This window comes from Carassius carassius, chromosome 23, assembly GCF_963082965.1.
Source record: "Carassius carassius chromosome 23, fCarCar2.1, whole genome shotgun sequence".
Taxonomy (NCBI): Eukaryota; Metazoa; Chordata; class Actinopteri; order Cypriniformes; family Cyprinidae; genus Carassius; species Carassius carassius.
This window is the reverse complement of record NC_081777.1, coordinates 16,170,773-16,182,970: the sequence shown is the minus strand read 5'-3', so window position 1 is coordinate 16,182,970 and position 12,198 is coordinate 16,170,773. Positions and strand designations below refer to the sequence as shown.

Genomic DNA, 12,198 nt, shown 5'->3' with positions numbered 1-12,198 from the left:
AAGGCGCAGTTGTTTTAAATTGTAATAATATTACTAACTGTACTTTTATAAAATAAATGCAACCTTGGTGAGCATAAGAGACCTCTTTCAAAAAATATATATTTTCTTAATCTGTCACACTTTAATTTAAGGTCCAGTTAACATTAACTATGACTTTTGCCTCAAACTCCTAATTGGCTGCTTGATAATAGTTAGTAAGGTAGTCGTTAAATTTAGGTATTGGGTAGAATTAGGGATGTGGAATATAGTCATGCAGAATAATACATGCTTTATAAGCACTAATAAACAGCCAATATGTGACCATGGACCCCAAAACCAGTCTTAAGTAGAACAGGTATATTTGTAGCAATAGCCAACAATGCATTGTATGGGTCAAAAAAGATTTTTCATACGTGCCAAAAATCATTAGGATATTAAGAAGAGATTTTGTAAATGTCCTACTGTTGATATCTCAAAACGTATTTTTGATTAGTAATATGCATTGCTAAGAAATTAATTTGGACAACTTTAAAGGTGATATTTATCTCAAAATTATTTTTTTGTTTATTTTTTTTTCACCCTCAGATTATCTGTCCTATCCCATCATAACAAACCATACATCAATGGAAAGCTTATTTATCCGCTTTCAGGTGATGATGTATAAATCTCAACTTCCAAAAACTGACTGGTATTGTTGTTCAGGGTCACATTTGTTAATAATAGGCATGATAATAAGCAACTAGTTAAATCAGTAAAAATCTTGTCATTGATCACTTAATCCATTCTCTTTGGACTGTCACAAGCTGTTAGTGGATATAGATCCTTAAAGTTGCAAAGACTAAAGGGGAGACATAAGTTGTTGAATAAAGTTGTTATTTTTGTTTTCTTCACGTACAAAAAGTATTCTCGTTGCTTCATAACGTTACGGTTAAACCACTGATGGCAGATGGACTATTCTGACGATGTCTTTCATACTTTTCTGGACTTTGACAGTGTATTTTCTTACTGACCCTAAAATGAAAGCAATATATGGAACTGAACATTCTCATGAGCGAGGAGGACATTCTGAACATGATTCGGATTACAAGGATACTGCTCACTTTATTATGATAAATGTTCTATTCATGCCAAGTGATGTTTTCCTCTGTCATAATTTCCTGTGCGGAGAGCAGCTCTTCCTCAAGTTGCACAACAGAAGTGTTCTAAAGCGGCCGGATGACATCACAACAGCCAAACACTTTGTTCTCTTACTGAGGGTTATCAGTAAATGACTTGCATCTTCCATTCAGTTAGATTGTCCTGAACCGGACTCGATGTTCTGATTAGTCTAGAGGATTACCTCATACTGGTCAACAAACAGTTCACTATCTAAATGCCGTTAAATAGAAGTCAAAACCATTACTGTTGTACAATCCTGAGAGCTAGCAGGCACCACAATGAAAAAAAGAGAAGGACTTAAACCACAAAACCTCTACCAGTTTATTTTTTTTAAAACCACTTGCTTGTGAAATGTACTTCAACCCAAACTACAAATATGAATTTATCTCTGTAAACATTCGTCCTTGTAAAATCCTAATATCCCATCTAATATAAATACCCTTATTTGCATACATGAATGTTTCACTAGCACCTTTAGAAACACTCAAACTATAAGGACACCTAGTGGACAAGGACTGAAAATATAGGTGTGTGACCAGCTCCTGAAAGAACTCATATTGCCTGCAGAAGGGTCTTTGGTGCTCTTGATCAGTTCTTCTGCGTGTTAGTGTGGAGAAGCAGCACTTGTCCCGCTAGACCGTCCTGTACGCCACCAGGAGGAAGTACGTACCTCGTCCCATCGCTGGCTCTCTGAGGGTCCATCTCCTTGAGTTGACTGTTGCTCTGTGTTACCAGCTCATACTTCCACAGCTGGTAGCGTAGACTCTTCCCCTGCTTTGCCAGAACAAACACCTCTTTAACGTCATCGGTCGGCCATGAGACAGGAGACTCGTTCTGAGAGAGATGCAACCAGGGAAGTGTGAGGTCAGGGGGGAAGAGTCTGCTGTCCACACACCCCTGCCTTAACCCTAATAATACACCTGGATAAAGACAGAAATTAATAGACCAAAGTACTGTTTCGTCATATAACTTTGTGACATAAACAGCTGAGTTTGTTAATTGTTGAGTCTCACCTGAGACGACTGCCCAGTGGGCTTTGTGGCCACTGCGTAAACAGGGCTCATGATTAAAATCCTCATCATATCTGTACCAGAGATGTCAGGAACATAACTACAATCTGTCTGAACAGATGTCATTCATTAAAAAGGGCAATGTGCACATGACTATGAATACGTGTCTTTGTATCATGTTGTATTCGATTATATTAGCACTTGCAAACAAAGAGATTTAGAGGTTAGAGATGTGGGCATTGTCACAAAAAAAACGAAGCAAAACAAATACAAATACACTCAGAAAAAAGTAATTAAAAAATATTTTAAAAAGACAGCGGTAAAATAATAAAATTCAATAAAACTAACAAATAAATTCGGAAAACAGTGATTCAAAAAAAAATAGAATAAATAATAATAAATAAAAAAATTATATATATATATATAAAATTCAAAATAACTCTAAAATAAAATTCAATAAAACATTATATACACTTAATTTTGGATTACTGTTTTTTATATATATACACATACACACACACACACACACCAGGTAAAATAAGATTTGAACACATCACCATTTTAATCAGTAAATATATTTCTAATGGTGCTGCTGACATGAAATGTTCACCAGATGTCAGTAACAACCCAAGTAATCCATCCATACAAAGAAAGCTAAATAAATAAGTTCAGGAATTAAGTTTTGAGTAAGAAAGTAGAATGACACAGAGAAAAAGTATAGAACACATGAAGAAAGAGTTGCAAAAAGGCATGGAAAGCCAAGACACCAGCTGAAATCCTTCAGTTATTAGAAAGCAATCCTGCCTCTTATTACCAACATGTCACACAAGAAACATTTCATGATGGGTAAAAGCAAAAAGAACTTTCTCAAGACCTTCGCAGCCTTATTGTTGCAAAACATACTGATGGCATTGGTTACAGAAAGATTTCTGAACTCCTGAATGTTCCAGTGAGCACTGTTGGGGCCATAATCCGGAAGTGGAAAGAACAGAATTTCACCATAAACCGGCCACGATCAGGTGCTCCTCGATTTCAGACAGAGCAGTGAAAAATATAAAAAATTATCAGAAGAGCTGTCCAAGAGCCAAGGATCACTTGTGGACAGCTTTAGAGAGACCTGGAATTAACATGTAAAAGTGTTTCAAAGAAAATAATAAGTAATGCACTCAACCGCCGTGGGCTGTATGCACGCTCACCACGCAAGGCTCTATTGCTGAAGCTGCTTCATTTCTGAACTTATTTCTTTTCTTTGTATGTACGGATTTACTTGGGTTGTTACTGACATCTAGTGAAAAATTCACGTCAGCAGCACCTGTAGAAATATATTGACTGCTTAAAATGGTGATGTGTTCAATACTAAATTTTACCAGCTGTATGTATGCATGTATAATATATATATATATATATATATATATATATATATATATTGATATAGATATATATATATAGATATATATATATATATATATATATACACACACACACACACACACACACACAGACATATTTGAAAAACTTTGATCAAAACAAAAAACTGTGGTTAAATAAACAAATAAATAAATAAAAGAAAATAATTTCAGAACAGTGATAAAAACAAAAAGAGGCCTAGATGTAAAATAATACTATAGGTGCTGTAAGTTTTTGACTCTACTAATTCATAAAAATACCATAATATGTTTGCAGATATTTAAGAAACATGCTAAGTTGCCATCTGAAAAACATCTGAAATCCTCCCACTGCTAGTTTATCTAATTGTATTTCGGCATCCCGGGTTGCGAGTAGGTGGAGAACACATCTTATTTCATTTCATTCATCATCAAGTGCGCTCCTTCCTATAGGTGTGGTTAATCTGGCAACCTGTGTGTGTGTCAAGTCTGAGGAGTAGGGGCCGGGTGAAAAAAAACCCTCTCCTATATTTTGAATTTGGACTGCAATACCTAGTTCAACCACTTGGTGTCAATCTTACATACAGCGCCTTTAAAGGAGCTATGTGGAGGTTTTTACTTAAAAAAAATCTTTAAGATAGAGTTTTTATTTGTACATGTATGAGCCAACCATGATGTAAAAAAAAAGAATGACACCTCCACTGTCCACCACGGTTGCCTCTATCAGCCTGTAGGCTCAATTGTGTGTGGAGGAGTCGGGCCAGAATTGGCGCGAAAATTCACACAATGTGACGTCATGTGCATTCTCGTCTACTTGGGCTTACAACCGTACGGCACGCCAGCCATTATAGTAAGCAGCGGCAATAGTGTTTTCAAATGGACTCTGCGGATGGAAAGAAGTGACCAGCCTCCAGTACAATTCAGACACCCGAACGAGCATGAGACTGGCTGCAGTTCCTCTAACGGCCACTGGTGTCAGTAACGGTTAGAAATTTCAGAACCTACGCAATGCTTCTTTAAATAAAAAATCTGAAAAAAACAATACACACATAAGAAAACTTTGAGAAAAAAAGAGGCCTAGCATTAAAAAAATAATAAAACATTAAATTAAATAGGAACTAATTTCAAAAAACAGTATGCAAAACAAAAAAAGGGCCAAGTGGTAACATAAATAAATGAATACATAAAATAAAATGATTTTAGAAAACAGTGAGCAAAACAATAAAAACAATTGTGGACCAACATGAATAATCAAATAAGTAAGTAGTTAAGATACGGTATAAGAACAGGTTGCCCGCCAGTGAGGTGTTTAAGAATGACAGCAATGTTTTCTCCCATCATGCCTCCTGATAACCTCTGAACTCTGCACCCACACACTTCCTCCGCCAGCTTGGCCATGTCACATGCTATTTCAAAACAGAAAAAAACACAAACATTGTCTGAAGAGCATCCGTGGCTTTCCACACTTTAATCAGAAGACTACTAAATGCTACAATTACCCAACACTAGTTGGTTTTTCCATCAACATGTTAAAACGTAATTCCATTAAGTTACATTTAGTCCACATATGACAGTTACATTTACTAAGTACCAGAAAACATTTCTCCTTGTTCAGTGAAGCCGTTGTCTTTCGCCATCTGGACCAGTGTCTCTAGCACCACTGTCTTAGGAGGCTGCAGAAGATGAGTCGCCATCCATAAGGCCACAAGACCACATCTGAAGTTACATACAAGAGCAGAGAAATATCAACTAACACTGCACAAACCTGCAGCTACACAGGCACATACACAACAGCAGTGGACTGATGTATTGTCAAGATATGCTTTTCTATTTGGGTGATAAGTGTCAGAATATTTGTCATATTTGATGCGTACAGGGAAATGTAAAATGATCTTTAGTTATTGAGTTATTTTAGTATCATTGAGATACTATTATAGTTTTTAAGTAATGGTTTGAATTAGACTTTATTTTTAGATTTTCTGTTTCTGAAATGTTGTTGTTTTTGTCATTTGTATTACATAAAAAAGTATATATATTTTAATATATACATAATAATTTATTTTAGTACATCAAGATAAACTAACTGAAAATGAAAAGTTGTCCCTTGATTTAATTTTTTTTTCGTTTTGTTTTTTTTCGTCTCAGTGAACTATAATAACCCATGTCTTTATTTATGAAAATGATTGCTAGTGTGTACAGACTTAAATATTTTTGAGCACACGGTTGGTAACAATGTTTACTTCTTTTTTATACATATTTTTACAATTTTCTTTATTTGTGAAAAAACTAAAAAAATCCTATAATAGGATTACATAATAAGTTGCTAAGTATTATTCTCTTGTTATTATTATTCTAAGTTGAAATGATTTTCCCCCTTTCTGACTCATTTTAAAATTCTTTATTCAAATTTAGTAAACATTATGTAATATTATAATACATAATTGTACATTTTATTGCAGCACATGTTTTTGCTATCTTTAAATTAAATAGTGTGATACCACGCATACATGCATTATACAGTTTTGGTCAAACATTTGCATACACCTTTGCAATCTAATTTTATTATTATTATTATTATTATTATTTTACAACAAGAGGGATCCAAATTAATTGCATCCCATATATTTTGATAACACAACTATACAAATTAATAAATAAATACATTTTACAGTATGTCTGTCCCTCTTATTTCAGAAAAACAATTCCGATTTGCAGATTATGGCATATGTAAACTGTATATATCTGCAACCCTGCTATAACATCATACAATCACATATCAAACCTCTAAAATATCAACATCAACAATTACATATTTGTATTGAAACTTACTGTGGACCATCTTGAATAAGTGAAGGCACATACTTATTGAACAGCAACCACTGCAGATCCTTCCTAAAACTTCATGGAGAAATGTTGAGAAAAGATAGACTGATAAAGGGGCTGTACAAAAAAAACAACAAATCTTCAGTGTACAAAACTGCAGTTTGTACTCACCTGCTTTCTCTCTGTCCTAGAATAACGCTGGCCTCCTCATGGTCCCCTTCTACAGGGGCCCTTCCCTCTGCTAGAGCCTGGTAAAGCTTCTTCTTGCTTGACAATGAGCGAGCCAGTGATGGAGGTGGAGGTGGAGGTGGAGGAGGTGCTGCCACATTCTCCACAGACATGCTGCTCCAACTAAGTAGAAAACAAATGAGAGAAATAAATGAAAACAATAGACAAGATGTAAGAGTACTGTGATGGTGTAAGACGTGTATATATACGTTACAATGTAATGTCCAATAAAACCACATCAAAACAATGCTGCAATGAATGCACGTACTAATCACATAAGCATTCGCAAAGTTACACGAACCTACATCAGCGTCCAAAGAGTTAAGTTATTTCTCTATCTAGTAGTAACTGGCTGTGAAGGACAACTGCAGTCTGGGTAGTGTTCTCTATTTAGGAGATACCAAATAAGGTCATATACTCCCATGGTCTTGAGAGGAAAAATACAAATACACAAATCAAAACACAAAAATACCAAATATAATAATATTTTAGAAATTTGGCGATGGTGATATATTTGTATAAAACCAATCAAGGGGCATGCTATGCTATCGTTTGTTTAAAATTAGAAGCGGCATTTTTATATTTCCTACTCAACGACGTGAGAGCCGGACAAAAAACATCGTAACACGACCAACGCAACCAATCAGTTCGTAGAACAGCCCGCTCTTCTCTGAAATAGCCAATGAGAAAGAGCTTTTGAGGCGGGTGTGCTGGACAGACAACCAATCGGCAGGTTCGCCGGGAGACCAGCGGTCCAATAGAATTCTTATATAGGCGGGTTTTCAGACGGAAGTCGCATGACTTTTGTGTTCTGTTCTGGCGTGTGTGTGGTTGGCAGAAGCTCGTTTAATAATTGTAAGTGTGGCTAATTGTCTTCTTTTTATATTAATGCCGTTCATCTTATTATTTTTTGCTTAATTTATCAAAATATGGGTTTTCTTCGATTAGTGAAATTGTAATAATTTACGATTAAGTTAACTAACAAGCTAAGTCGCTAACGTTAGCTTCCGTTTACAACAACGAGGCAGTTCATTCATTCATTGGTTTATAGCGCAATTACATGTAAATAATAATACTTATTATTATTCTTGATGATTTTTTACCAAAACAGATGGTTTCTAACACGTAATCAAAAAGAGTAGGGGAAATTTAGAAAAATACTAATATTTCTTTCATCGTGCACGGTCCGTTGAGTTGGGGTTGGCCTTTTGTTGCCTGCAGAAGGTTTAATATAACGTCACGTTTTTTTTCCAGAAGCATGGCGAGCCAGGAGATGCGGTTAAATCACACGATTTACATCAACAATTTAAATGAAAAGATCAAAAAAGATGGTATGGTTCTGTCTGCCTTTTTTTTCTTTTTTTTTTTTTGCAAATTGTTCATGTTGTGAACCTTGCCTCTTCTTTTGATAGAGCTAAAGAAGTCGTTGTATGCCATATTCTCCCAGTTTGGACAAATTCTGGACATCCTTGTTTCTCCTACACTGAAAATGAGGGGTCAGGCCTTTGTGATCTTTAAAGAGATCAACAGCGCTTCCAGTGCACTCCGCTCTATGCAAGGATTTCCATTTTATGATAAACCTATGGTAAGATATGTGTGTGTGTTTGTATATGTGTTTATGTATGCATGCGCATATATATATATTAGTGGTGGGTATAGATTTTTTTTTTTTTATCTAGATTAATCTCACTGTGATCTTGAAATTAACCTAGATTAATCTAGAAGAAAATGGATCATTTGAATTCTGCCGAAGGCATTCAGAATATGTATGATACCCAAATAAAATATTGACAAAAAGTAAGCCTTTGAGAAGGGGTTTATCAAGCTAGGTGGTGCATTAGACCAGGGGATCATCTCCTGTTTCCAAAATGCATCACAAAGTGCTTGAGAAAGCAGTAAACTATTTCCACATTGCACAAGGTGCAAACAACCTTACACCTGTTTCACACACACTCTGTCTGCAGTGCTTATGTGTTGCATATTTTTTTACGCAGCCATGTTAACGGATTCCAGTGTTCACACGATTGCGGCCAGTCAGTGCGTTCCAGGAGCGTTGTGTCTGCAGCAGTAAAGCGATCGTTTACGTACCGAATAGCGGACTGCAAACGCGTCCTGTGTAAAAGCACATCAAGTGCGTGCTGCACCACATACGTAACGCACACGGACTGCATACGCACTGCTGACGGAGCATGTGTGAAACAGGCGTGAGTCTTGACGAGGTTTCCATTAGGAAACTTCTTAAAAAAATAAATAAATAAAAAACCCCCTGAAGCAAACCCAGCGGCTTCAGCTGCATCCATGTTAGCACGTCACGTATGATGTGGTAATTTCACAGTAGGCATACACACAGGTGCGAAGACTGGTTCTCGCCCCTACAGTCGAATTTGGCTACATCCGTGGTAAAGTATCAAGGTGAAAGTCATCATAGCTCGCATAGTAAAGATGCAGCTCCCAACCCAACTTTGAGAATAGATTGACGGCGATATTTTTTTTTTTATCGCCCGATAAGTCTCGTTAACGCCGATAACGGCCCACCTTTAAGGAGAGAGAGAGAGAGGGAGACAGACAGGGGGACAGGGACAGGTCATATAATTAGAATATCATCAAAACGTTTATTTCACTAATTCCATTCAAAAAGTGAAACTATTATATTCATTCATTACACACAGACTGATATATTTCAAATGTTTATTTCTTTAAATTTTTATGATTATAACTGACAACTAAGGAAAATCCCAAATTCAGTATCTCAGAAAATTAGAATATTGTGAAAAGGTTCAATATTAACTCAAAACACCTGCAAAGGCCTTTAAATGGTCTCTGTCTAGTTCTGTAGGCTACACAATCATGGGGAAGACTGCTGACTTGACAGTTATCCAAAAGATGAGCACTGACAGCTTGCACAAGGAGGGCATGACACAAAAGGTCATTGCAAAAGAGGCTGGCTGTTCACAGAGCTCTGTGTCCAAGCACATTAATAGAGAGGTGAAGGGCAGGAAAAAAAAGTTTACAAGCAATAGGTATAACCGTACTCTGGAGAGGACTGTGAAACAAAACCAATTCAAAAATGTGGGTGAGATTCACAAAGAGTTGACTGTAGCCGGAGTCATAATATTGTAATATTATTATGAGATGGATCGATATACACACACTTAAGTTGATGTTTTAAAACCAAGATGTTGTGATCTGAACTAAAACCCTCTTAAAATCTATTCACAGCGTATTCAGTATTCAAAGCAGGACTCTGACATCATTGCAAAAATGAAGGGCACATATGTGGAGCGAGACCGTAAGAAAGAGAAGAAAAAGCCTAAAGCTCCTGAAGCAGGTGCTGGGAAGAAGGCTTCTGCTGCCACCGCTGCTATGGCCGGAGTACCTGCAGCCATGCCGGTCCGTATATTTGGGGATTTGTGTTCTGTTGACTCCATTGTGGTCTGTTTTCAGGATGTTATTGATTTTATTGTTTTATTTTTGTTTGGTTATTTACAGGGAATGCCACCCATGAGCCAAAACCCTCGCATGATGCCAATGCCTGGTCAGCCTCCCTACATGCCTCCGCCGGGTATGATGCCTCCTCCTGGCATGGCCCCTGGGCAGATGCCTCCTGGGGCGATGCCTCCAGGTCAGATGATGCCGGGACAAATGCCTGGCCAGATGCCACAGCAGGTCAGTAAAAACTGGAATGTACCTTTTGTATTAATGATGGACAGAAAATTAAGTAGAATTGTTATCAATTAATCAAATGTAATAAGTTTGTGTGAATATAAATTGCACATAAGGCCACTTTTATATTAACTTCATGTGGGAATTGATTTGAAACATTTAAACTTACAGTAATTTGCTGTCATAACTTGTTTTCATGTCTGTCTCACTTAAGTAGTAGATCGGAGAACCGGAATGGTTCACTCATGCTCCATGCTGCCGCTTGAACCAAGGCAGATATGCCTATAGCTATATATATTTTTGTATATATATATATTTATTTTTTGTATTTATATATATATATATTTTGTGATATTATTATAATTTTTTTAATATTATGGTACATTAGAGTGTCATAGCGCTTATTGCAATTATTGGATGGTTGGTGTACAATAAGGAATATTTAGTGAAGTTTTGTTCACACTATTTTGTCATTTTGCTGTCAATCCAGCCCTAGCATCTACACCGCTTGCATGTTAACATTGTTGTAGTTTGTCCACTTTTTGTTTAAATACACTTTGTATTTTCAGTTGCTGACTCTTTGATTTAATAACACTTTGTCTGTAGGTGTCAGAGAACCCGCCCAACCATATCCTGTTTCTCACCAATCTCCCAGAGGAGACGAACGAGCTCATGCTGTCTATGCTGTTCAACCAGTGAGTGTTTGTTTGCTTTGTTCAGAAACTGTCGCTTTTTAACCTTGTTCAGTGGGGTGCTGGTCAAATTCCATTTGAAGTATTTGATTATTTTTTGCTAAATACAGTGTCACTTTCTTCTCATAGGTTTCCCGGATTCAAAGAAGTCCGTCTCGTCCCGGGGCGTCACGACATAGCCTTTGTGGAGTTTGATAATGAGGTGCAGGCGGGTGCAGCCAGAGAAGCTTTGCAAGGCTTTAAGATCACACAGAGCAATGCAATGAAAATCTCATTTGCAAAGAAATAACTTTCACGTGTATGCAGCTTCTATGAAAAATGGCAGTTATACACGGGCCTGCATTTAGAAACCACTGACCCCTGGCGACAGTTCATTTTAATTTAGGATGAATAGGTTACATGCACGCCATTCAAAAGAAAAAGTCAAGAGATGAAATGTGAATTTTTATTTGAAGGTTTCCTAGCTGTGCCCATTAGATCTGTAATGCATAATGCAAGGTAAGAAGTCAATGGAAAGGTTTACCCCACTCCCCCCACTTCATCTTTTAACTTTTATTTCCTCTTCTGAGATGGTCGGCTTTGGTGAGTTTGTAAGTATGCAGGGTTTTTTTTTTTTTTAATTCAAATTATGTGAAAGCATTGCACCCAGAGTCTGGTTCCCAGACATTATACCTGGAGCTTTGATGTTTTTAATAAATCACAATGTTTTTCATGTTGCCTTCTGCTTGTTATTTCTCTTGATCTGGGGTTTGAGATGATGTTCTTGTTTAGTTTGAGACAAGTGGGCTGTTCATGTGCAGTTAGAGTAGAGTCACACAAGTATTGCCCTTTAATGGAGCACATTCATTATATACACTAACAGTCAAAAGATTCTGAACCGTAAATATTAGTTCTCTTCTGCTTACCAATCCTGCATTTATTTTATACAAAATACAGCAAAAGAAGAAACATTTTTACTATTTAAAATATCTGCTATTCTATTTGAATATATATTTTGAAATTTATTTTGAAATCTATTCCTGCGACTAAAGTTAAAATCTTTGCATGATTACTCAGTGTCCTTATTTCAGTGTCCTATGATGTCCTTTTTTTTTTCGGTATTATGTGATCAAAAGTGAAAATAGACTGTTACAAAATATTTCTATTTCAGGTAAATGCTGTTCTTTTGAACTTTATTTTCATCAAAGAAACCTAAAAAAAATTCCACTCTGCTGTTTTCAACACGTTTTTTTGAGCAGCAAATCCGAATATTACAATGAT

The 12,198-nt window shown here is 36.5% G+C and overlaps 2 protein-coding genes across 2 annotated transcripts; one reads left to right on the top strand and one right to left on the bottom strand.

Moving 5' to 3' along the window:
* Positions 1-885: 885 nt before the first annotated feature.
* On the bottom strand, positions 886-7,218 carry actmap (actin maturation protease). Its single transcript, XM_059506268.1, has 6 exons — positions 6,527-7,218; positions 6,362-6,430; positions 5,124-5,248; positions 4,809-4,938; positions 2,151-2,221; positions 886-2,057 (listed from the first exon to the last, which is right to left on the bottom strand). The coding sequence occupies exons 1-6, from the start codon at positions 6,820-6,822 to the stop codon at positions 1,726-1,728; spliced, it is 1,023 nt and encodes a 340-aa protein (XP_059362251.1). The 5' UTR covers positions 6,823-7,218; the 3' UTR covers positions 886-1,725.
* Positions 7,219-7,326: 108 nt separating this feature from the next.
* On the top strand, positions 7,327-11,650 carry LOC132101369 (U1 small nuclear ribonucleoprotein A-like). Its single transcript, XM_059506269.1, has 7 exons — positions 7,327-7,438; positions 7,838-7,914; positions 7,996-8,168; positions 9,803-9,973; positions 10,073-10,249; positions 10,853-10,941; positions 11,068-11,650. Exons 2-7 carry the CDS (start codon positions 7,842-7,844, stop codon positions 11,225-11,227), a joined length of 843 nt encoding a protein of 280 aa, XP_059362252.1. The 5' UTR covers positions 7,327-7,438; positions 7,838-7,841; the 3' UTR covers positions 11,228-11,650.
* Positions 11,651-12,198: the final 548 nt, after the last annotated feature.